Source organism: Bidens hawaiensis, unplaced genomic scaffold, assembly GCF_021521415.1.
Source record: "Bidens hawaiensis isolate Kalapana, Puna unplaced genomic scaffold, B.hawaiensis_p1.1 tig00004020_1, whole genome shotgun sequence".
Classification (NCBI taxonomy): Eukaryota; Viridiplantae; Streptophyta; class Magnoliopsida; order Asterales; family Asteraceae; genus Bidens; species Bidens hawaiensis.
Window position 1 is genome coordinate 1,703,034 of NW_027491236.1, and position 26,811 is coordinate 1,729,844.

A 26,811-nucleotide genomic window follows, 5' to 3' on the forward strand; every position below is an offset into this window, starting at 1 on the left:
GTTAGGTCGATCCAATAAAGACTAAAACTGATTTGGTAAAAAAGTTATACCAACAAGAAGGGTTTAACTAGTGGGAGGACAAATCATGTCAAAGGTATCTCCCTAAAAAATAAAAAGTGAATAACCTTTTTTAGTAAATATAAAAGGCCTAACCCCCATGTCTGTTAAGGCGTTAACCATTAACTATTTAAATCAGTTCATAACACAAACTTAGGATACATTTGTTACCACGTTAGTTAATGAAAATCATAAGACATTCCATACGTGATAGTTATACAAGCACCTTGTGAAGGAGGAGAATACGATGTAATTTTTCACAAACTCGTGTAAGTGAAAAAGAGTGGTTTTGATTAGATAACCTGACATGGTTTAGAAATTAAAAAAAAAAAAGGAAAATAAGTTACACCACAAAATTTTGTCTCACTGAAGTACAATGGAAATGTAACCAAGGTTTGATGAGAAACATGCACATAATATTTAAAGTGATATTTTGGTTACTTTTCTAGAATTAGATATTAAGGATAAAATAGTTATGGAAAAAGGGATTGTAATACTATGTTTTAAGACAAAATATGTTTTAAAATGGGTGTACATCACAACAATTAGACATCTACAGGAATTAACTTATCGACTCCACGAACAATACTATAAGAATCAGTATTCAACATCCCCTATAATTGTATATCCTTGTTGTGAAATATATTTATAATTTAATGTGTTTTAGTTATTATTTGTATCATTTAAGGCCTTATGAAGTGTTAGAATTTAGAAACGTTAATGCATGTAACAAGTCAGGAAGGAATTACAATGTGTCTAACTTGAGGGCCAAACTTACCAATGTTGTTTTGCCTAATATTGTTCAACACACCCTAATTTACCCCATTTCCACACTCACAATCCTTGACTTTAGGAGCTTTGTAATCAAAGAACTCTAGAAGAAGTTTCTTAATGCTATCATCTTTGATAATTATTATAGGGTGAAAATCGTGATCCATTTTATTTAATAAATGAGTGGCTTAGATCAAAATAGTTGCATATGAGTTAATTTGGATCACACGAACCATACAACTCGTTAATTTGTCTATACTCAAATTATACAGGTCAAGATCTGCTAATTAATAACCAGTCCAAGTAGGCGAGCAACACCCACAGCAATTGTTTGTTACCACCGACCACTCATCATCACCAACACCATAACAGCACCACCATCAACACCATCGTCACATGTTACATTGCCCCACCCACAAGTCTTGATAGTATAATCACTTGGTATATTGTTCCACTAAGTTAATCCTCTTATTTTGCTTAGTTTTTGGTATAAATTTTGCATGAGAGCACATTTTGAAACTACATTTGGACTTTAGTATGTATAGTTGAAGACTTGCCAATTATGCAACCAAATTTGGTATATTTTGGTACCAAAGTATTAAATTTATGTGAACTGTTCAGCTTTACACACAGTTATGATAGGTTTAGAACACAGACAAAAGATAAGTTGTAAAAAATCAGTGCATACAATAAGCATCGTAGTTGATTGATGAATCATGTTGAGAATGAGGATCAACTAAGAATATACACACATTTCTTCACTTCCACTTGCCCACATTACGTTCACATACAAGTGGAAGCATCGTAGTTAATTGTAGCAAATTTGCTACGTGTTGAAACATACAGTACCAAGTAACATACACACATTTCTTCACTTCCACTTGCCCTCATGCCGATTTCAGATTCTGCCAATAAACAGTAGTCAAGCAGGGATGGCAAAGACTCCAAACCCAAAACATTCAGGATAGATAATAGGGCACGTTTTTGGGTATGAGACAGGGTATGGGACACAATTTTATATTCCGATATAAGATTGTGACAACTAAAACCCATTCTATGCCCGACCCGTTAACATCAAATCAATATAGATCAGATTTTAGCTAACCCGTTTCTCTTCTTCTATTTTCGCCTTGATGAGGGAGTAGATTGCAACTCCAGCAATGGCTATGGATGTACCAATGGCTGTTTGTGTTGAAATCTTGTTGCCTGCACAAATCATATAATATTTATGTAAACGTTGGCCAAACACTTGTTATAAAACATGATCAATGAAAACACCAAAAGAAAGATTACCAAACACGATGATTGAGAAACCAATCACAAACACTCGTTTTAACACGTTGCCCACTGCGTGTGTAAGAGGTGCTACCCTTTCAAGTGTGTTTGTTGCAAGCTAACAAGCCAAAAACATATACAAAAGTGTTCATACTATATTACACAAAATAGAAAGGAAAAAAAAAACTAATTTGTGTTGTGTAAATCACTAAATTGCAATACCTGGTTGTATAGGTGATAGAACATTCCAACCCAAAACAGATCAGATAAGAACTTAGTCAAGCCCACTTTAGCAATTGCATCACTGAATCCATGATTTAGAAGTTGAGGTCCCTCCAACTGTGGTAAGATTTATAGATACGTTATATAAGAATAATAAAGTCACATAAGATAAAAAGAATAGTATTCTACTTACAATTATGGCAGGTGGGATGCAGACGAAGAGAGCAATAATGGAAATGTAGGCATACAAGTTAGTACTATCCATATCAGTCTGCAAAAGCAATCACCATTGTTATAAAACATGCTAAAGTTGTTAAGAATCTACACTCCATTCTGACTTTGACCATTTTTCCTAGATTTAGATTCACATTTGACCATGTAAATGAAAATGATGATTGATGAAAATGGTCTTAGAAAGAGGAAAACCATTGCTTTCTTAGAGTAGATGCTCCTGTAAGTGAAGGAGATATTGGAAATCATGGCACTGATAAATCCTAGCCAGTTGAATGATAGCTCAGTCAAGGAGGCCATTGATACACCTGCACATTCGCACTTCGTTTGATAACCAGTTTTGAATTACAATAAATAAATAAGGAAGCATACCAATAACAACAGGAGCCAAAGATAGCCATAAAGTTATGGGAATCGATTGTCCAAGAATAAACTGAGAAGCAGCAGCATTAAAGAACGGCTCAAGGGCTATTCACAAGAAAAAAAAAAGAGTCATTTGTTCAGAAACTAGGTAATAAACTGTTTATAAATGTGCATATGATTAGTCTACCTTTGATTGTGTGAGTAAATGAAACAGCAACAGCTGCAAATGATACATTACTGGTCACATGGCCTAAAGCATGACATAAAGCCACAGGAATAAGAAGCTTGAGAAGGTTTGAGTCAATGGGCTACACAAGATAAACCACAACAAGTTAGTTACTTAACTACCTTTAATGGCAGAGAGGCAACTTTTGGCAAATAGCTTGATTACAGACTTACAGCACGTTTGGGTAGACCAACGGCCCAGCTACCAAGACAATAAACCACTCCAACTGCCAAATGAATAACCGACACGAAACTGCATATGTATACACAACATCGCACTTAACAAATTGTATACCAATGGCCAGATAAGACTACATATGAAGTTAGAACAAAAAATAACTTACTAGGGATAAGGGAAGTAGTTGTAGATCTTCTTGTTGAGTATGTTGAAGATAACATTCAGAAAGTACCTTCATAATACACAACAATTTTAATTCTCTCAAACGTTGAAACATTAACAGTATTCAAGCTCAAACCCTACTTTCAGCTAACAGCTTCAAAAGAAATAAGCAAGCTCAAATATGGTTCACAAAGTAATAATAATAACATCCACTTAGAGCAAATAATTAACATCTATGGGATATTTAGGGTTTTTTAATATTGTAGCATACCACATGAAGAAGAAGAATCCAGTAACCAGCCACGGATACTTGGCGAAGAAGCCAACCGGAGCAGCATCACTATCAATTATCAAATCAACCAATAAAAAAAGTTAGTCAGTCAACAAAAGTCAAAATTAAAATGAAATTCAAATAGAGTCAACGTATATCACCCGGTGGAATCGCTAGCAGTGGCAGAGCAGGGCTTGACAACAACACGCTTTGGTGTATTTGTAATCCTGGACACCGGTGAGGAGTAATGGAGGTTTAGTAAGCTAGGGCGAAGCTGCCTTCCGCAAACCAGACTGCCTCTGGTAGTATTGAGCGTGGCCGGAGATGAGACGGCGAGCCTTGCCGCCGGTCTGGTGAGGCCGGAGATGGTGGTGGTCCTGGAGGATAGAACTCGAGACTCCATTTTGTGACACTTGTGCAGTCGTGTTTGGTGGTGCTGTTATCCTGCACAAGATGACTTGTCCCAATCAAATCATCTCACTCATTTCTCATGTCAATACAAGCATACATTTTTTGTTTTATTTTGGTATATTGGATTTTGTTTTTCAACGAAACCGTACCATCAGACAAATAGATCATGGTTACAAACAAACATGTACATACCAGGGTTATAAAAATGATAAGGCTTTATAGAATGGTTTGAGAAGGTCTATGACTGTATGACAAGCGTTACCTTGCAAAGTATTATGACTAGTCGGACGGTTGGTTCGGTGTGTAATATAGTGTATTGTGTAATGCTTTCAAGATGTTACTCCTTTGGTACTTTTGTTTTACTTCTAAGTTCTACCACTAGTCCACTATGTTCTAACATAATTTGGTAATAGTATGTAAGTAATCAAACACAATTAAGCTACATATATATGATATATCTTCTCTCTCTAATGATATATATAGTACGCGTTTACACTGGTTCTTTTATTACCTTTTGAGTTTTGACTTCTAGACTTTCTATACATGTTTCCGATGTGCATAATAAGAGTGATATGCCAGTAACTTTCCAACCATGTCTTAACTTGGAGGGGGTCCCAGACGTACTGCAATATTAGTGACCAGCTATTAAACCCGTGTATTATACGAGATTTGTTAAATAATAAAAATAATTAAGGTATGTTATTTTTTGAAAGAAATGAACAAAATTAAAGGTAAGAATAAAATAAATATATACTACGGATAATGAGAAATCTATAATATCAAATTTAGAAATTAGAATGAGATGAACCATTACAAGTTTACAACAATATACAACATTTCTTAAAATTGTTTTGACTCATTATTCATTGATAACTATAATAAATGAGATGAGATATTAGAAAATTAGAAAGAAAATTATAACCCATTTGTCAAAAATATTTTGACCCGTGACCCATAGATATGTAGGATAAAATAAGATGAAGAATTAGAAAATTGTAAAGGATATTATAACCCTTTTGTCAAAATTATTTTGATCTATGACCCATAGATATAAATGAGATGAATGATTAGAAAGAAAATTATAACCCATTTAACAAAATGGTTTTGACCATAACCCATAGATAGATAGAATGAATAAGAAGAGAGATTAGACAAAGAATGAACGTGAGTTGGCACATCATCCTCATTATTTTCTTTTATTAGTAAAGTTAGATTAGATTAGATGTGACACCAACTGTAAGGATGATTTTTAATAGCATGTTTGGGATTGAATTTGAAAACAACTTATTGGTTTATTAGTTTTTTCAAAAAGCAATAAGTTAAAAAAGTCTTTGGTAATCACAAAAACCTTTCTTATTTTAATTTTTTGAAAGGGTTAAAAACCTGTTTTCTAAAAGCCACAAATCATAACTTTTCAAAATACCTTTTTAAAAAAGTCAATAATTCAACAAGCTGTTTTGAAAACTGAATCTCAAACATGCTGTGTCTGCTCAAGGAGTACCTCACACACTATTATATATTATATTCTTCCCGATATATGTAACCAACTTTTGGATGAATGTCAGCCGTTGGATGAATCTGAAAACAAATCTGGACCGTAACAAGTCTCTGATTTGCTTCTAGAAGCGCAAGTTGGGAGCAGTTGAGCAGACGGTTTTCACAGCTGCAGTTTTCTTGCTCACCGGCTTTTCCTCCCCATGTAGCTGGTAACCTCCATGCCTACGCTGCTTAAATATGACAAACATTAATTGTTCCCTTTGTTTCTGTAAATTGAAAGAGGAATATGAAGTTGAATCTCCCCTAAACCACGTCTCTTCCCTTAAGGTATGTGTATTGAATCTATCCAGTTTTAGTTATATCGATTTTGCATAAGGAAGATAACTCTAGGGTTCTTAAAAAGGGAGTTCATCAATCGACATCTTCCCCAAATCAATTGTCAACGCATATCATCATCTGATTTCAAGAGTCTCAAGGTTCAATTGTGCAACAAAAATGAAATTCCATTTGCTTTCTTATCAGAGGTAATTAATAAAAGTTAATCGAATTTGCTTGAGAATTTTGTTTTGATTATTTTGCATCTGTAACCTTTATGTAGATTTAGAATTTAGATCATGCTGTAGGATAAGAAGAGGGGGAATAGATGAAAGGCTTCAGAGAGGAAGAAAGATGGGGGAGAATTTGCTTTAATAATTTCTCCGTTGCCGGACATTGGTTTTGTGGTAATTTTTCAAATAAGAAGTTTTATATAACTTACTATAAAACGATTACAATAAAGTGGCAGGCAAACGGGCAACAAGCTGCGCAAATTCGTGGTAATTTTGTGGTAATTACCAATATTAACAGGCAAACGGACATTGGTTTTGTGGTAATTTTTCAAATTAATTTGCCAATATTTTATCAAACTCATATTCTATTCCGCTTCCGCATTACATGCATCATTTATCTAATATGCTTTTGATTGAAAAATTTTGGAGTGATTATATTACTAAGTTACTGATTTATCATTTAAGCTCATTGGATATCCTACATAACAAGTTTAGAACACCAGAATATATATGATATGGTATTGAAATTTATGCAGTAGGTTAGTAAGTATACTTAACAGGACGAGAATATTACTTGTGATATATCAATCATAAATGCATATTGTAGTTCGTAAAAAAAGAAACTGACCTATTTGTGCAGAAGAGAAACGTCTTGCTAGTGAACGTTCAACAGAACTAAGCGCATAGTTTTGTCTCATTATATAATTAAAGCTAATCTATGATACGGGACTTTCTGTTTAGCAACTGATCATTTGAAACTTTGTGTTGTTAGTTCATATTAAGCAGGACTGATGCATTGCTATCAAATCACTTGCCACCAAAGGCATGCACTTATCTTTCATTTCTTATAGTTATTCGCATATGAACTTTCTCTTTGATAAAAAGATATATGTTGGGTAAACTTTGTAGGTGGTGGAGGCTGGATGTTGCAAGTTGACTCCTATCCAAAAAGAGCTATATACTCACTTTATTCACTAAAAGGGTAAGTTTTTTGGGCACTACTCATAACTATATATTCTTCATATGTACATTGTGGTCTAAAAAGTAAAAAACTAAGCATATGAGCTGACAATGGCTTTTTTCTTTTTTGGTACATTGAGTATAGATGAAACAAGAAATTGCTGCAAATGTGAAACAAACAAAAGTTTTGGCTTATATAACTGTCTTGAAAAACTCTGCAATCATCCTGATTATGACTGTTGGGTTTGTGTAAGAGTTTTTCATAAAACCGGCTGATGAAGTAGGACTCATGGAAATTATTTCTTTCAATAATGAAATACATGTGATTGGTTGATTACTAAATAAAAAAACCATTATGTACATTAAGAACCAACTTTGATGAATAGTATTTTTTTTTTGTTGGATACACGATGTAACACACCTTGTAGTGTTGACATGGTTTTTTGTTTGCGTAACCAAATTGAAATAAATGAAGCATGTATGTGTTTTAATTTGATCACTACAATCCCACTTTATTGTGCATTAAAGCTGGTTGTCAAAAACATTCAATTGACCCTTTTAAAATATTTTATTTATACAAAGAATATGGGATAACTATGTCTTTTAAGGTTAGAACTTAGAAGTGATAAGATCTACTCATTTACTTATAAAAGGGTTCAAAGTTTATTCTTAAGACTATATAGCCAAATGGTTTTAAAATTTTTATTATCTCCATTTCAATGTTAATGTGTGGTTGTTAGAATAAAAAAATGTATATAATTTATTACACTAAATTTCCCGTCCACCGGACAGGTATAAAACCAGTTTATCTTTGTTAAAACTAAAAGGAAGTCATCTCACCTATGGTATATATAGTTTAAATTTTGAGATAAGAGTATGTATGTTGAAACCCAAGTCTCGAATCTCCTTTTGAAACCTAAGTAACATTTTATATATCTTACCCTCTTCAGGCTCTACCATAGTTTTGCTATTAGTGGGATTTACTGAGTACGATGATGATTTTGTTGATCATCGTTTTTGTTATTCTGCTTAACCGTAGTTGGCTTAACATAATAACAAAAGGATATTATATATGGTAGGCAGAGATGATAATGTTAAGAGTTAACTAGTAAAGAAGATTTATCAATGTAATGAATATTTAATTGAATTCTATTGGAATATTTTGAAACTTTGGATGTTAAAGTTGTATCATGGACTATGATTTCGATAATAGTGGCATGTTAGTCCTTATTGGTTGAGATGCCATATTTATTACGCCAAAAAAAGGTATGTGTCATGACCTTCGATCGGTAAGTAATAAAGTCGCATAGAGTTTGAGTTTGAGATTGGAGTGTCATATGCACATATGACATAACTTAATCTTTGGAAATATTGCTATAAGAGTAAAGTGTCAAAATCGTCCTTCAGGTTTGGTCAACTTTGCGAAATTCGTCCAAAAATTTTTTTTTTTTGCAACTGAATTATTAAGGTTTTTCACTTCTTGACAATTTCGTCCAAATCGCTAACCATGTTAGATTTTTAACTAAATGTTAGGGCATTTTGGTTTTTTTATATGTTTGTTCATTATATATTTTTTAACTCAGTTAACTATAATATCCCTAAATACATATTTAAATTACTTATTATATTTATAAGCACATATTAAGTAGTGAGACCCACCAACACCCATACCCCGTACTTATTATATTTATAAGCACATATTAAGTAGTGGTATGTTACTCATTGGTTGAGATGCTATATCTATTACGTCAAAAAAGGTATGTGTCATGACCTTCGATCGGGAAGTAATAAAGTCGCATAGAGTTTGAGATTGAGATTGAAGTATCATATGCACATGTGACATAACTTAATCTTTGGAAATATTGCTATAATAGTGGCATGTTAGTCCTTATTGGTTGAGATGCCATATCTATTACGTCAAAAAAGGGTATGTGTTCGATCGGGAAGTAATAAAATCGCATAGAGTTTGAGATTGAGATTGGAGTATCATATGCACATATGGCATAACTTAATCTTTGGAAATATTGCTAAGAGGTTAGATGGGTATTCTTTGAATTTTTAAAGTTTGCAAAAGTTGCATACAATGAGGCAAACAACTCATAAGTAGCATTGACGAGACTTCCTTAGAACATTTTTGTTAGAGGAATTTCATAGCAATTATGCAACATATGAATAGTAGAAAAGCAACCGAAACGTAGTATATATAATCATAATTAAGTAAGATCATAGATAAAAAGCATCAAGTACGTAAATAAATAAAACAAGTATATCTACAACAAGTTACACGAATATGTTGCATTACACGTATTTGTGTAACTCAGGGTTACATCAATAAGGATATTGTCTAGATATGTTTACACTAACGCAATATATGTTTATTCGACACCAAACTATATAATAAAGCCCGTGTATATATGTTTCTAAACCCATAGTATATTTAGGGAGCATATCCGTGATTTATAGTTTCGGTAAAAAAAAAAAAATACTTCTTTACAAGTTAAAGTTCAGCCACAAAGGATGTGTCATGTGACATAAGGTGTAATAATAATATATCTATTCCTAAATTTTTAACTTATGTTTATCTGAATATAATCAAACCCTTGCGAAATCAATTGTATCCTTCCCATTATGTGATTTCTTGTAAAAATGCTTCACATAATCCGAATACAATACATGCTTATACAAAGCAGTCTCTCCTCTCGCAATCACTTGTGGCAACGGCCCGATGACATCGCTAGGTCTCGGGTTCACAAATAATGGAACTGAAATTCGGTTCTCATGCGCGTTAGCAACCACATGGTGCTCGATGCTCTTGTATCGACCGTTGCTCATGATTTGAAGCGCGTCACCAATGTTGATGGTCAAAGAACCTTTGATAGGTGGGACATGGACCCAATTGTCACTGTTGAGTTTTCGAACATATAGCCCTCCGGTTTCGTCTTGGAGAAGGATGGTTAGAGTTGAAACATCCGAGTGGCTTCCGACACCAACGGTCAGCTCGGGGTTGGGACATATAGGGTAGTAGTTTAGATTCATTCGTCTCGAACCCATGAGTAATGGTTCGTTGGTTTCATCGAGTCGTGATACGCCAAGTCTTGTGATTAACACTTTTAGTAGCGTTTTGATTAAGGGTTCCGACTCTTTCATGTATTTGAGAAGTTGATCCCTATGTACATAAGAAACAAGATTAGTGAAAGTGACTTATATATATTGCTACCTATGAAAACGAGAAATGATCAACTATAATTTGGAGTCTAAAATCAGAGACACTATAAATTTGGGTGCTCATTGTTCGGTTTAAAACTATGAGACTGGCAAAACGCCATTGCTTTCATTTTGCGATCATTATTTTTTTAAGAAATTTGTTAAGTCAGTTTAGGAAATTTCAAAATAATGATTTGTTTCACGATTTATACACAAAAACGGTTGGAAAAATTGAATAAGGCCTTGATATTTCAGGCTATGTAACATTTCTTTTTCACCTTATCATTACTTATTTTAAGTTAGACTATACACATGATTGGTCTATGCTTAACTATACAATACGTGAAGTTTCTAAGTTTCCGTCGGAACGTTCACTTTTGTACTTTAATCGTACTTTATACAATTTTTCTTAAATTACAAATGTCAAAGACCTCAACCATAAAAATAAACCGGAGCCAAAACGCTAGTAATGGTTTCGTTCGTTTTAGTTTTCCATGGTTTGGTTTTAGTTTACTGTGGTCAAAACCATTACTAATGGTTTAACTCACGATTTGCCTTAAGAACCATTAAAATTGTACAGTAAATAGTCCTACGTTCGAAAACTTTTCATGACAGGAAATAAACTCTATGGTGAAAGTAATATTTGTTGGTAATCTATCCATATAAAAAATTGGGATCAGGCTGTACTTTCATCGATAGATCACCAACGAATATCGCTAGCGAACACATCACCACTAATCGTACTTGCACGAAACATGTATTTACTAGGACAAATTAGTTAGTTATGTTGACTTTGACTTTTTATTACCCCCTGTATTTAATTATCTTTAGTTAGTTAGAAATCAGTTATTGGTTCAGCTCTATATTAGGGTTTGTACTTCTTCTTCAATCAATATAAAAAAATTTACATATAAAATTTACATGGTATCATCCAAATCGATTCTGATTTCGTTTCGCTTCCGCATTCAATCTTCATTCAATTCAGTTCTTGATTCGTTCATTTCGTTCTTTCTTCATCATGTCTGCAAATTCGTCTGAATCTGTCCGAAATTCGATTCCAATCGATTCTTCCAATCCATTGTTTCTGCATCCGTTTGATAATCCAGGGATGATTCTCGTTTCCAAATCGTTCGATGGTTCAGGTTTTGGTGCGTGGAAACGTGCTATGACTATCGCTTTATCAGCAAAGAACAAATTGGTGTTCGTCAATGGCGAATTTGTCTCTCCGACTGATACTTCTCAAATTAGTCTGTGGAATAGATGTAATGATATGGTAATTTCATGGATCTTGAATGTTTTGTCTCGAGAAATCAGTGCTAGTGTTCTCTATGTTACTTCGGCTCGTCAACTATGGCTCGAACTCAATGATAGATATGGTCAAGATAACGGTGCCAAATACTATCAGTTACAGAAGAGTTTATCAGATCTTGTTCAAGGTAATTCTGATGTTGCTTCATATTTCACCAAACTCAAGATAATATGGGATGAATTGTCATCTTTAAACACAATTCCGACTTGTACTTGTGGTACTGCTCCTCTAATGGCTAAAAGAGATGAGGATCAAAAGCTTATGCAGTTCCTTATGGGCCTAAACTCTGCTATGATACAACAAGAGGCAATATTCTCATGATGAAGCCGTTACCCACTATCAATCAAGCCTATTCTTTTGTTGTTCAAGATGAGAAACAGCGAGAAATTCATTCAATTTCTCAATTTCAAACTGAATCTGCCTCTATGAATGTATCATATGCTAATCATAATGATAACAAGAAGAATCAAGTGTGTTCTCACTGCAAGAAGTCAGGCCATCATGTTAGCAAATGTTATCGAATCATTGGCTTTCCAAAAGACTTTAAGTTCACCAAGCCAAAACAGGGGACTGCCAATAATGTTGAAGTAGAGTCAGACTTGCCATTTTCTGCCTCTTCACAAGAAAATAATGTTGCATCTTCAATTACTGCCAATCAGTACAATGAGTTAATAAAGCTTCTTCAGCAACACAATCTTGGTAAAGCTGCAGCCTCACAGCCTACTTCTTCCATCCACTTTGCCAATTTTGCAGGTATTATGGCCTATAATTCTACTTCTTTTCATTCCAAATGGATTATTGACACAGGTGCAAGCGATCACATGTGTAATGATCCAAATCTTTTCTCTTCACTTCATTCAATTTCAAAACCTTTTCTTATTGGTCTTCCTAATGGTCATGTTATATCGGTTCATAAGATTGGAACAATTATTCTTCACAAACATTTAACTCTTTATAATGTTCTATTTGTTCCTGATTTCAAACATAATTTGCTTTCCGTTTCTAAACTTTATGAAAATAATCATGGAATTGTTTACTTCTCTAATAAATCTTGTTTGTTGCAGGCCCCATCAATGAAGAGTCCACTGGTCTTGGGTGATCTCTTAGATGGGCTCTACATTTTGCAAACAAACATTCCTTCATTCAATTGTTCTAACGTTTCTTTGTTTAGTACTTCTGCATGTAATTCTATTGTTTCTAATACAACTTGGCACCATAGGCTTGGTCATCTACCAACCTATAAGATGAAACTTTTAGATATCATTTCCAATAAAAACTTGGATGTTCTTGATCATTGTTCCATATGTCCTAAAGCTAGACAATAATGTTTACCATTTCTGTCTGGTAATAGATCTACAAATGCTATTTTTGATCTTTTGCACATTGATATTTGGGGCCCTTACAAAGTTCCTACTTACAATGGTTGCAAATATTTTTTAACAATTGTAGACGATTTTAGTCGAACTACATGGACACACTTATTAACAACTAAAGGAAATGCTTTTTCCATTTTACAAAGTTTTCTTGAGATGGTTGAAACTCAATTTAATGTCAAAGTGAAATGTTTAAGATTAGATAATGCCTTTGAGTTGGGTAGTAGTTATGAGCATGCTACTTATCTTAAAAACAAAGGAGTCATTCATCAAACAATCTGTCCACATGCTCATCAACAAAACGGTGTTGTCGAAAGGAAACATAAACATCTCCTAGAAACTGCAAGAGCCTTGCTTTTTCAGTCAAAACTTCCTTTAACGTTTTGGGGAGATTGTGTCTTAACTGCCACTCATTTAATAAACAGATTTCCTACACCGGTTCTTGGTAACAAAACCCCATATGATGTCCTAACAAATAAACCGCCTTCTTATTCTCATCTCAAAGCTTTTGGGTGTTTGTATTATGCTTCTACTGTTAAACATGGCCGTGATAAGTTTCAACCCCGTGCTATAGCGTGTCTATTCATTGGGTATCCTATTGGAAAGAAAGGTTACAAACTATATAACCTTACCACCAATTCTATATTTGTTTCACGAGATGTTGTTTTCTTTGAGCATCTTTTTCCATCTATCAAATCCTCTAATTCATCTTCCATCTTCCCTCCAATTGATAACTTCAGTTTTTTCTTTGATGACTTCTCAACAAATCATATTTCAAATTCTCACGAAGATGTTTCACATTCTTATTCTTCTCCATCTTCTTCTACAAATGTTCCAAATTTTGATACTCCTAATCCATCTTCTCCTATTAATTCATCATCTTCTGATCATTTAGATCCTCCTCAAGTTCGTAAAACAACCAGAACATCTCATCCACCATCTTATTTGCGAGATTATGTTTGCAATAATGTTCATCTTTCGGATTCACATCTTAACTGTTGTCATACCTTAACAAATGCTTGTCTTTCCACTGTTTCAATTCCTTCATTTGAACTTTCTAATTCTAGCCAAAACATAACTCATCACCTTGATATCTTGGATGAACCTACTTCTTATAAACAAGATGTTCAATTCCCAGCTTGGCAAGATGCTATGAACAAAGAATTTACGGCTCTTCAAAATAACAACACGTGGTCAGTTGTTGATCTTCCTTTAGGGAAGAAACCTATCAAGTGTAAATGGGTTTACAAGATTAAATATAATGCCAATGGGACTATTGAAAGGTGTAAAGCCCGATTAGTTGTGAGGGGGGATACACAAAAATTTGGCATTGATTATAATGAAACGTTTTCACCGGTTGTAGAGATGACAACAATTCGTTCTCTCATTGCTATTGCAACAAAATTTAAATGGCCTTTATTCCAGCTTGATGTGAATAATGCATTCTTGCATGGTGATCTAGATGAGGAAATTTACATGTCACCTCCTCCTCGTATGTCTTTACCTTCTAATCAAGTTCTAAAATTGCAAAAGTCTCTTTATGGCTTAAAGCAAGCTTCAAGACAATGGTATGGCAAGCTATCAGGTGTTCTTAAATCAAAAGGTTATGTGAGATCTGGTAATGACTATTCTTTGTTCACTAAATCAATGGGCTCGTCTACTGTCCATGTGGCTGTTTATGTGGACGATATTTTGGTAACGGGGAATAATGTTGAGGAGATTACTTCATTAAAAGAGTTCTTACATCATGCTTTTCAAATTAAAGATTTGGGATCTCTGAATTATTTTCTTGGGATTGAAGTTTTGCATCATAACAATGGTCTTATTCTGTCACAAAGAAAATTTGCCAAAGATATGTTAGCTGAATTTGATGATGTTATTCCTCATATTCAAAATTCTCCTCTTCCCCTTCATTTACAGTTGAAAGCTAATGAAGGTGAATTGCTTTCTAATCCTTTGCGATACAGGCAGTTAATAGGTAAGTTAAATTACCTAACACATACAAGGCCAGATCTCTCGTTTGCAGTTCAATTCCTGAGTCAATTTATGCAAGAACCACGACATTCACATTGGAATGCAACATTGCATACTCTATCGTATGTGAAAGGCACTTATTCACAAGGATTCTTTTTTAATAATTCGGATTCTTTTGATCTTCTTGCTTACTGTGATTCTGATTGGGCCTCTTGTCCCAATACTAAAAAATCCGTCAGTGGTTATTTTGTTACACTTGGAGGATCACCAATTTCCTGGAAATCAAAGAAACAACCAACGGTTGCTTTAAGTTCAGCAGAAGCTGAGTATAGATCCATGAGACGGGTCACAGCTGAATTAGCTTGGTTGACTAGATTATTACACGAGCTACAGGTTCCTAATCTTACTCCTATACCTCTCAAATGTGACAACCAAGCTGCTATATTGTAAGGCCCCGTTACCGGTAACCCTACTTTCGTGTTGGATTTACTCATAAACACAGTTCTAAATATCAGAGTTAATTAAAAACTTTACGCGGAATATAAAACTTTCATAAAACATTACATATCGATTCATAATCATGTCTTAAAACATTCCTCTTGTCTTTCAAAATCAAAACATAACTTATAAAACATATCAGATCTTCAGATGCCAGGCTTTAGTCTTCTGCCATGTGTCCTCCACTCAAGCCAGCTGTCTCAACCTACTCACCTGCGTGCATACTAAAAGTCAGCTACGCTGAGTGAGTTCTAGTTAATCATACAATACCATACAATACCTTATTACATACATACGTACTTAACCTCATAACTTTCTTTCATACACACATAAGTACTCATACCTTCATTCTTACTTACATACTTTCTTTCTTACTTACATACTTTCTTTTCATTCATAATCATACGTTTTAAAGTGCCTTTCGCCCTATAACCTCACAGATATTATAAGGGTCTGGTCCCTAACATCACAGATATTATAAGGGTCTGGTCCCTAACATCACAGATATTATGAGGGTCTGGTCCCTAACATCACAGATATTATAAGGGTCTGGTCCCTTGTTTTCGAATATTAGTAGGGTTCGATTCCCTCTTCGTTACCATACAACCATACATCATACCTCGAGTATTATTAGGGCTCGGTACCCTTTTCGTAACCATACAACCATACAACCGTCATTCCCTTCTTTTATTAACTTTATTACGTTCATACACATAAACATACATATCATACTTGCCATATTTATAACGTTACAACCTGACAGTACGTGCAATATCCGAAGATCGTTCACGAACCATCAAGCAATCATTCATACATATCACATATATCACATATGGCTTTATAACGTTACAACTTGACAGTACGTGCAATATCCGAAGATCGTTCACGAACCATCAAGCAATCATTCATACATATCACATATATCACATATGGCATACACTTATCACTTAGGATAAATGTATTAACAACACATCAAGTATGCACACAGCCCCGAAAATATAACAAGGAATGGGGCTAGAAACTCACCTGGATCCTGTTACGTTCGCCGTTGATCGTAATTCCTTTCTTTAACTAGGCTCGGCTAACTGTATAATATTTACACATATCAATTAACTACTACTACTCGTTTTGTATTTCTATCTATATATGACCCACAACGAACGGGGGTCCGGGGGCAGCGCCCCTGGCAGCGGGGTTCTAGGGGCGGCAGCCCCTAGCGGGGTCCAAGGGGCAGAGCCCCTGGCTGGGGTTAAGCTGCCAGGTCAGCTTGGAAAAATTTTATTTTCGATAACTGCCTTACCACATTTTCCATTAGGTTTTTAATTTATTTTATAATCGAACTTCACTTCAGGCGAAGTTAAACCTTAGGCGAACTTGGCTTCAGGCGAAGTTAAACCTTAGGCGAACTTGGCTTCAGGCGAAGTTAAACCTTAGGCGAACTTGGCTTCAGGCGAAGTTAAACCTTAGGCGAACTTGGCTTCAGGCGAAGTTAAACCTTAGGCGAACTTGGCTTCAGGCGAAGTTAAACCTTAGGCGAACTTGGCTTCAGGCGAAGTTAAACCTTAGGCGAACTTGGCTTCAGGCGAAGTTAAACCTTAGGCGAACTTGGCTTCAGGCGAAGTTAAACCTTAGGCGAACTTGGCTTCAGGAGAAGTTATCCTTAGGCGAACTTGGCTTCAGGCGAAGTTATCCTTAGGCGAAGTTACGCTTGAAGGCGAAGTTACGCTTGAAGGCGAAGTTCATCAGGCGAACTTAATCCTGCAGGCGAAGTTATCGCGCTGCAGATCTGTTTGCCCATAACTCCTTCGTTTCTTAGCCAAATAACTCGATTTTGGTACCCACGGAATCGTATGATCGGCGCCTACAAATCCCAACCATCAAATCGGCCTAAAATCGATGTTTTAGGGGTCCGATTTGGGCAGTTTGGGTTTCGGGTTCGGTTAACCCATCAAATCCTAACCATTTTCAGTAATATAAGCTTTGGTGGATTTGTTCTTACCTTAACAACTCAGATCTATCAACAAAATCTCGGTCTCGGCTTCGAATCTTGATCGGTTAGTATGTGTGTGTTTTGAGGAGTGTGTGGAGTGTGTGTGGAGTTTGGTGAGAAATGAGATATTTTGGGATTTTGGGGGTATTTATATCCCTGAAATCCCATTCTCATTTATCCTATCTCAATTAATCCAAGTCCATGACCCGCTCCTACCCGATATTAATAATTAAAAACGCGAAATCACTAACATAACTTTCTTTATTCAACATTATAAATTTTAGGATGTTACATATATACATTCCTAAAAATCCGGTCTTCCACGAACGTACAAAACTTATAGAGCTTGACTGTCAGTTTGTCCGTGAAAAACTACAAGAGGGACTTATTACTTTGTCACATATTAGGACTACGGATCAACTTGCGGACATATTTACAAAGAGCTTGGGTGTTCCACATCATCGAGATATTCTGCACAAGTTAGGTGTTTCTATACCACCTACTTGAGGGGGGATGTTGACTTTGACTTTTTATTACCCCCTGTATTTAATTATCTTTAGTTAGTTAGTTAGTTAGAAATCAATTATTAGTTCAGCTCTATATTAGGGTTTGTACTTCTTCTTCAATCAATATAAAAAAATTTACATATAAAATTTACAAGTTATGTAACGACATCGATATATATGATTTAATTACCTGCACACGGGTGGCCAATATGCAAAGGCTTCATCATCCGAAACATAGAAACAACTCAGATAATCCTTCCACTCGTATGCTTTATCAACTTCAGGAATAAAGCTCATAACAAGCCGAACATTTTTCGTCGGGCAATTCTTATACAAGTACTTCTTTTTCTCGTAAGCTCGCAACGAAAAAAACCTTTTCGTTGCGTCTTTCACGTCGTCAAGAGCCTTAACGGGAACTCCATGATTAACCACTTGAAAGAACCCCCAATTCTCAGCCGCGTCCCATATCATTTTCATAACCTCAGGATCTTTCGGATTTGACATATCAATCACGGGTATCGACTCATGGTGCACCACTTTGGTCATATCAAGCCGTCTTTCGGTCGGTTGGATGAATAATTCAGGTAATGTTTCGATCTTGAGTTCGAATAGACCCTTCACACCATGGCCTTCATCCACCACAAATGTTTTGAGTTCTTTGTTGTTAGTGAATAAAGGTGCCATTATCACAAACCTTGAAGTTATAAAGATCAAATATTGAATTAAAGGTATAATACCAAAGATGAATTTTATTTATAGACGAATAGTTGACTAAATAAGGAATCTAGATATTCACATCTTTATTATTATTATTGAAGAAGCCTGGATCGACTTACTTGTATACGATCAACGTCCCTCGGGTACGAGTGTGCTATATCACCGATGGTTTTCCGAGATTTGAGTTCTTTCACCTACAAAACGAACAGCACCGTGAGCTTACCCCTCAGAAAGGGACAGAGGGGTCCTCTTTGTGGTAACCCTCCGGTGTGAGAATAAGATATTGTAGGAGAGGATAATCAAGATGTGAAAATGAGTAAAGGATTCAGAATATATTTCTTGCCCGGCTCCAACTGTGGAGGTGGTGTGGTATTTATAATATTAGGGTTTCCAATGATTGGGCTCAGACCCAATTAGGGCCTTTTTGGCCTCCTCCTATTGCTTTGCGCCACGTGTACTTAGGACACTTGGTGCTTTTTCATTGATTATTCTCTGACCAAGGTATTTCACCTGACCCATGTGCCATCACGTGGTGGCACATGGGCTTTGCTGAGTTGTCCACCCTTCATTGGCAGCTGGCAACATCAGCACATTCTTTATTCCTTAAAAATACCTTCTGGAAGGTTGTCTGATGAGTACAATTATGGTTGTCCTTATCCTGATTTGGATAAGGACGTGGTTGGTTGTGTGCGTATGTGATATGCGCCACGCGCAGATGTTTCATGCGCAGATGTGATATGCGTGAGCATATGTGATGCGTGAGCATATGTGATATGCGTGAGCATATGCGATGCGTGAGCATATGTGATATGCGCCACGCGCAGATGTTTCATGCGCTTGCGCATAGGTTTTGGCTTTGTGTCTTCATGACATCCTGATTTCAAGCCTCTTGTCTATATCTTGTGGGTTGACCCGCCCCGCTCGATGTTAAGGCGGGTGCATACCCCTTCAAGCCCCCCCAATCTAATGTGTGTCTTGTCTCGCACGAGCGAAGTAAGATAGATATTAGACTTAATAGTTTGCTTTTTCAATAGGGCTTGTTTTTTTCTTTTTCTTTTCTTGTACGCGCGTTGCGCGAAATTCTATCCCTTTGGTTAAAATGAAACGTCAATGCACGTGGTTGGTTGGTGTGTGACATGCATCAGAGATGGAGACGTTATGTGTCAGACCTTTCGTGTGCTCGAGGTGCTACAGTGGCCTTTCACGTCTCCTCATACAGTGTCAGGAACACGTGTCGCGCTTATGTAGACCTACGCCTGCGAGTGGGGGCGCGTGAGCGTAGATCTGATTATTACTTTTTTCTCTCTCTCCCTCCTGGGCCTATAAAACCAAACCTTTTGAACGGTTTTTTCTTCATCTCCACTTTCATTTTCAGAGTTTTTGCCTATCATTTACTTTCCGATTAAGAGCTTTCTTCTTTGTCCCTGAATTCCGTGCTTAAAGTAACCATACTGTTCGATTTGCAATTGTATGTCTGATAACCCAGACACCACAATTTCCCCTAGTAAAAGCCGTGTAAAATCTGTGGTTATGTCTACTTTAAAGAAAACCGGCAAGGGTACTAGGGTTGCCGAGGCCTCGTCGGAGGAGGGAGGGAAGAACAAGACGGTGAAGAGATGGGATGAGATTCCCTGCAAGTTGAAACAACATGATTTTGATAATCTCGTCGCCTCTCAGGGTTTTCTCCCTGAGTATGGTTGTCTGCTCCCGGCGACCGGGCAAACGGCGGCGGATCCTCCTGCCGGCTACATCTCTCTATATTCTCATTTTTTTACTCACTGTAACCTTCGTCTTCCGATGACAAGGTTTATAGGTATGCTCCTTCAGTTTTATGGGATTCACATATCCCAAGTTCATCCCTGTGGATTAGTGCGCATGACTCATTTTGAGTTCATGTGCAAAGCTCAGCGCGAGGAGCCCACCCCTCGGCGCTTTCAATATTTTTATAAGCCGAAAATCCAAGATTCTTAGTTCTCATTCACACCGCGCAGTCAGAAGGTTAAGTGCTGCACTGTTTCCTTCAAAAGCCTTCATGACTGGGCTGAAAAATTCTTTTATATCAAAACTGGTGTTATTCCCATCCGCATGACTATGCGCGCGATCACTTCTGCGCCCGCGGATGACAATGTCCTTAAGAATCCATCTGGTGAGTGGGTTAAAAAATTAACTGCTGAACCATCCCCCGCCAAAAATATTTGCGAGGAAGCGTTAGTGGGGGTTGGTATGAGCAAAAGGTGGACTGACAGCGAGACTGAGCCTGTCATCCATGTTGATGGCTCAGGTGGGTTGTTTGTTCATTGCATTAATTTTGCGCGAGTATAATTCGTTTTGCTGATATCACTTGTCTTGTTTTATGCAGAAAGCAAGGAATACATCCGCGCCGCCTATGACGAGCATATGGAGGGTGGATCTGCTGCGCTGAACGCTGGGGAAGTTGCTTTCCCTGATCGCTTCAATGATATGTTCATCCCCGTCGACTTAGAATTTTGCTTTGACAGCGATGCGCCTGGTAAGCCCATGTATTTGTGTTTAGGCCCTTAGAATACCAAATTTGGTTTTAACATTTCTGTTGCGCGTATTGTAGATGCGCTCGCTAATTATGAGTTGGAGCCTGTGGAAGAGGAAGGGGAGGAGGAAGGAGCTGAAGCGCAAAAACTCAAGCGCAAGGCTAAATGCAAAACTGGCGCAGGGGCCAGTAAAAAACAGAAAAAAGATGATGTCTCTGTTGCCCAGAATCTTCCTCTTACTCAAGTGAAGGGACTTGAGAAAACCAAGGGTTTTACTTCCAAGTTTTCCTCGTCTTCTTTGCCTCAAGGTGTGGGCAGTCCTCCAGTCCACACGAGGTATGGTGCTGCCACCTCATCTCTGTACGCGGTGGAGAAGGGAAGCGGTGCTGCGCCTGCTGTTTCGTCTTCTCCAACAGGTATACTTTGTTTATATTTTGTGGTTTTATGAGCGTGATTCCGATAGAGTTATTAATGAAGCTTTGTTCACTCAAATGTTTGCAGAGCCGGCAACGTTGGTGGCTCAACCTCAGGCGCAGCAAGGTGCCGAGGCTACGCCGCAGGTTGTTTTGAAGTCCCCTGTTTTACCCTCGAAAATGGGGAAAATGGACTTCATGGCGATGCTTAATTCGCGGACTGCGGTGCGCCAAGGTATTTATTGCGCTTTGATTGTCTGATTTTTTTCTTTAGTTCAAGTCATGAATCATTTCTCCTTGTTGGTTTTTTAATAGGAATTATAGCTGGCACACAAGCTGCTGGTGGCACTGCTAGCGCTGGCGCCGTTAGTTCTGCTCCTGCTCCAACAAGTACTGAATCTCCTCTCATTGGGATCACTAAGAAGCAGGAGACTATTTTGCGCGCTGATCTAACAGCGTCAAGACCTCCCTCACCTCCTCTTGCGCGCAGCCCTCCTCGTGAGACTATTTTTGATTTTTCCAAGTCGCAGGAGAAGAGACCTGTTATGGAGGATGATGAGGAGGTCAATTTTGAAGATTCTGATGGTGGCCGCGTAAGCCCTATAGCCCCACGAGATTTCGTGGCGCAGCCTTCTTCTCATGGGGCAGGCAGGAGCCCATCAGCTGGCGCTAACCTTTCTGCCGGTTCTCCGCAGGTATAAGTTTATTTTGCTCCGCTGTGCAGACTTCCAAATTAGTGTTTAGATAACTAAAACGTTTCTTTGCGTTGCTTTGTGTTTGTAGGGAGCCGATCACATATACCGCCCGAGCTGGAGTATCACTGAAGAGAGCTCATTCCAATCCTTGGGCATATGTGAAGACTTTTGGGCTCACTCTGTTCCTCCAGCTGAAAGGAGGTTCCAAGAGGACCGCGCTCGCGTGGACTTGCTTAATGACCACCTTTTTGCTGGGTCTGCGTTCTTTGCTGCCTCCCAAGAGCTTCGCAATGATTATATAAAGGTCCGTGATGCCCTTGCGGAGGCCAAGCAAAAGACTAAGATTTCTGCTTGGAATCTTTCTAATGCCCGAGAGAGAGCTGAGAAACTCCAAGCAGAACTTAGCGAGAACCGGGCAAGTTCCAACGCTGCTTTTGTGAAGCGCGGGCTTGAGTTGCAAGCTGCGCGGGAGAAACTGCAAGTGGCAGAGGCAGATGCAGCCAAGTACGCGCGTCAAGCGCGTGACTTAGAGTTGGGAGTGGAGGCGCGCGACCAAACTATTTCGCAGGTTAATGCTGAAAAATCTTTGTTGGAAAGTGAGGTTGCGCGCCTGAAAGAAGAGCTTGTTGCTGCGCAAGCAGAGAAGAAAGAGGCCTTGGCGGCGGCGGCGTCCGAAAAGGAAGAGCTGAAGCAAGCCAAAGAAACTGTTGAGTTGTTAAACTCTCAGATTCCTGCTTTTGAGACGTCCGTTTCTTCTCTTGCGCAGGATCGTCATTGGCTGATTTCACAGGGTGTGACTCGTTGCGCTTATGCCATGAAATATTCAGACGAGTTTCAGACCCTTGTGATGGATTGTAATGCAGCGTCGCGCTTGGTGGGTCGGGCTGAGGGGTTTAAGGATGGTTATGAATATGGCATGCTAAAAAAGAATCCATCCGACTACCCTTATCATCTCGACGTTGTCTGCGCTGACATGGCTGAGGTGGGGGAGAAGTATTTGAATACTCCAATTCCCATCCTTGAGCAGGTATTTTAACCTTAATGAGTTTGCTTGACTTATTTCCATAATCTGTTGTACTTATACTGTTCCTTGTGACTTGCAGATAGCCGCGCTTGCTGACCAGCCCGATCTTGGCGCTTTAAAGAAATTACTTGATGAATATGAAGGGACTGGTGGCAATGATGATGGCGCGGGCAACGCTACCTCTGCCAGCGGCTCTGGTGTGGCCAAAGGACCTACTCCTGACGCTATCATGACAGAAGACGACTATATTCAAGACGAACAGCTTGATTATGGTCGGTTTGGAGATGACAAGGAGCGGGCTGTGCCAGATGCTGAGGGAGGAAATAATGATGAGGAAGATGAAGAGGCTGATATTGACATAGAGACTTAAAAAGCCCTTCTTGTTGTTTTTTTTTTTTTGTAGTTTTTTACCTCATCATTTGTAAATTTGTAAACTTCTATGTTTCGGAATGAAATTTTGTTTTTCCCTTATTCGCATCTTGTGCATTCCCAATTCATCTCTTTATATAGCATGTGTGTGCTTGTTGAATATAAGGCATGTTTACACATTGAAACTTGAACAAGGTTGTAAGGAAATTATTTTTACTTAATCCTTAACAGTTGTCATATTTCAAGTTATTTTGCGATATTCTGAATATGCTGACACGTGCATTGGCATTTCATTATTCCTCTTTTGCACGACGTTATCGTGCATTTATTATAGGGAATTATGAATGAGCTTTTTAGCCTTTACGTGTCAGTATGTGTTACTCTGCCTATATCCATTATAATCCCATGCGCGGCCCCGACCTGAGACCTTAACAACTATGCTTTGGCATGTGCTTTGCCTTAGTTGTGCTTAGGTACTTTTATGGTCCAGTTGCGCAATACGTAGGATGGATGCTACGAGTAATTTGAGCTAAGGCTCATATTATTGGGCTAAGGCCCTGAGCTAAGGCTCATATTATTGGGCTAAGGCCCTGACGTTTTAGAGTTAAAACTCGTTAACGCGTCTGAGCTTGAAGCTCGCGCATGTATGTTTTACTTCGTTTTATTTTTAGTTTGATGTCATTACAATGTTGTCATATTGCTCAAAATTAATAAAGGGAAGTGTGAAACATGTATGCAAAAGGTAATAGAACGCATATTAAGAAAAAATAGCGCGTATCATTATTCATAATGGCTTAAAAAGCCTTGATTACAAACTTGAAAACTTTTACATGAAACACTTTCTAAGTTGTGCAGCGTTCCATGTGCGCGGGATCCTCTTTCCATTTAAATCTTTTAAAGCGTATGCGCCTTTTCCCAATTCTTTCGAGACTTGATAAGGTCCCTCCCAGTTGGGAGACATCTTTCCCGGGGGTATTGCGCGACTAGCTTCATTGTTCCGAAGGACAAAATCATTCTTCTTGAAGTGGCATTCTTTCACGCGCTGATTGTAGTATTTTTCTAGCTTTTTCTTGTATTTGGCTTCACTAATGATAGCCGCCTCTCTGCGCCCCTCAAGTAAATTGAGATCCAACCTCCTTTCTTGCTCGTTATCCGTCTTACTCATCATGAGCACTCTATAGGATGGGCATCCAATCTCTGCTGGAATCATAGCCTCCGTTCCATAGGTTAGGCTGAACGGGGACTCGCCATTGCTGGTTTTGCTTAATGTCCTGTGCGCCCACAGGACATTAGGTAACTCCTCGACCCATGCATGGGACTCTCCCTCCAACCTTTTCTTCAGCCCATTCAGCAAACTTTGGTTCGCGCGTTCCACTTGGCCATTCCCCTGAGGGTGGTATACTGAAGTGAAGACCTGATTGATGTGTAATTCCTTGAGCCAACTGGATATCTTCCTGTCAATGAATTGTTTGCCATTGTCGCTCACAATTTCCATGGGCAGGCAAAAGCGGCATACGATGTGGCTCCAAATAAATTGCTTCATTGCCTCGGCTGTGATTTTTGCTAGTGGCTTGGCTTCAACCCATTTTGTGAAATAGTCTACTGCCACTGCCAAAAACTTTACTCGCCCTGGCGCTTGTGGTAAGGGACCCACAATATCGATTGCCCACTTGTGGAAAGGCCATGCAGAGGTCACCGGAATCAAGTTGTTCTTTGGCCGCATGGTATTTGGCGCATAGCTTTGACACGCTTTGCATTTTTGGATCTCTTTTAATGCGTCCAAGTACATGCCTGGCCAATAGTAACCTGCGTTCATTGCCTTGGCGGTCACCATGAGCGGGCCAGCATGTATTCCACAGATTCCTTCGTGTATCTCTCTGATCACATAGCTTGCTTCCTCAGCGTCTAGGCATTTCATGAGTGGTCCAAGATAAGAGCGTCGATATAACGTACCATCGAGCATTTCGTAGTTCTGCGACTTGTGTCTTATCTTCCTCGCATGTGCGCGATCGTCTGGTACCTTTCCCTCCTTCAAGAATTCCATTATTGGAGTTATCCATGATGAAGGTGTTGTATGAATTACAAGAACAGACTTCGCTCCCACTGACAGGTTGCTCATTACTTCCACCCTGACATCTTTGCCAAAATGATCGAAGCTGGTTGATGCCATCTTGCTTAGCGCGTCGGCAGACTTATTTTCACTGCGCGGAATGTGTATTATTCTGAAAAAGTCAAATTGTTCGGTGAGTTTCTTCGCCTGCTCTAGATACAGAGGCATGGTATTCTCCTTGGCATCATAAAGGCCATTGACTTGTGCCGCTACCAGGTATGAATCTACATGAGCCTCTAGCTTTTTAACTCCGAACTTGTGCGCGATGCGCAAACCAGCCAGCAGGGCTTCATACTCAGCTTCATTGTTGGTGCTCTTGAAATCCAACCTGATTGCGTAAGTATACTCATGATTTTCTGGATCCATTAGTTTGAGGCCTGCGCCGGACCCTTCGTTGTTTGAAGCTCCATCAGTGAATAATCTCCAAACGTTTTCTTCATTATTGGCTTGCAGAGGGTCTACTTCGCGCTGAGCCTCTTCGACTTTTCCTTCAGGGATTTCTGCGATGAAATCAGCTAAGACTTGTCCCTTGATTGCTGGACGAGGCTTATAGGTGATCGTGTGCTCCCCTAATTCTAGCGCCCATTTTGTCAGCCTTCCTGAGAACGCGGGACGTCGCAAGACTTGCTGGATGTTGTAATCAGTCAGGACTTCAATAGGATGACCATTGAAATATCTGTGAAGCTTGCACGACGCATGCGTTAGTGATAAAACTAACTTTTCTATGATGGTGTAGCGCGTCTCAGGATCTGTCAGCACCCGACTTACATAATAAATTGGTGTTTGGATTCCCTTGCGATCCACCAATAATACTGCGCCAATGGCGCGCTCTCCTGCTGACAGGTATAACGTTAAAGTTTCACCAGGTAGTGGAGCTGTGAGCGCAGGCAAATTTATCAGACATTCTTTTATCTCACTGAAAGCTTGCTCGGCCTCAGGCGTCCACTTGAA

General features: G+C 38.3%; 2 protein-coding genes and 1 long non-coding RNA gene across 4 annotated transcripts; 1 reads left to right on the plus strand and 2 right to left on the minus strand.

Moving 5' to 3' along the window:
* Positions 1–1,637: 1,637 nt before the first annotated feature.
* On the minus strand, positions 1,638–4,158 carry LOC143625185 (triose phosphate/phosphate translocator, chloroplastic-like). The gene is made up of 12 exons (XM_077095613.1): positions 3,917–4,158; positions 3,756–3,824; positions 3,489–3,554; positions 3,319–3,397; positions 3,107–3,227; positions 2,929–3,024; positions 2,752–2,864; positions 2,519–2,596; positions 2,326–2,442; positions 2,122–2,221; positions 1,934–2,034; positions 1,638–1,733 (listed from the first exon to the last, which is right to left on the minus strand). The coding sequence occupies exons 1-12, from the start codon at positions 4,156–4,158 to the stop codon at positions 1,716–1,718; spliced, it is 1,200 nt and encodes a 399-aa protein (XP_076951728.1). The 3' UTR covers positions 1,638–1,715.
* Positions 4,159–5,683: 1,525 nt separating this feature from the next.
* Positions 5,684–6,891, plus strand: LOC143625131 (uncharacterized). 2 transcript variants are annotated; one of them, XR_013152221.1, is made up of 3 exons: positions 5,684–6,187; positions 6,287–6,385; positions 6,852–6,891. It is a non-coding gene; the product is annotated as an uncharacterized LOC143625131 (long non-coding RNA). The 2 variants fall into 2 exon arrangements; XR_013152222.1 differs by lacking the exon at positions 6,852–6,891 and adding an exon at positions 6,510–6,594 and having other exon boundaries at positions 6,287–6,363.
* Positions 6,892–9,763: 2,872 nt separating this feature from the next.
* Positions 9,764–18,709, minus strand: LOC143625132 (bi-functional coumaroyl CoA and feruloyl CoA ortho-hydroxylase F6H2-2-1-like). Its single transcript, XM_077095574.1, has 2 exons — positions 18,216–18,709; positions 9,764–10,337 (listed from the first exon to the last, which is right to left on the minus strand). The coding sequence occupies exons 1-2, from the start codon at positions 18,707–18,709 to the stop codon at positions 9,764–9,766; spliced, it is 1,068 nt and encodes a 355-aa protein (XP_076951689.1).
* Positions 18,710–26,811: the final 8,102 nt, after the last annotated feature.

Bases quoted from the DNA above. Each gene is read 5' to 3' on its own strand.
- LOC143625185 (XM_077095613.1), bottom strand. From the start codon at position 4,158: ATGGAGTCTCGAGTTCTATCCTCCAGGACCACCACCATCTCCGGCCTC. The intron at 3,025-3,106 runs GTAGACTAATCA...TCTTGTGAATAG, and splicing joins ATTTACTCACACAATCAAAG to CCCTTGAGCCGTTCTTTAAT. The intron at 2,222-2,325 runs GTATTGCAATTT...TTGGCTTGTTAG, and splicing joins TCTATCACCTATACAACCAG to CTTGCAACAAACACACTTGA.
- LOC143625132 (XM_077095574.1), bottom strand. From the start codon at position 18,709: ATGGCACCTTTATTCACTAACAACAAAGAACTCAAAACATTTGTGGTG. The intron at 10,338-18,215 runs GTAATTAAATCA...TTATGTACATAG, and splicing joins TATTGGCCACCCGTGTGCAG to GGATCAACTTCTCAAATACA.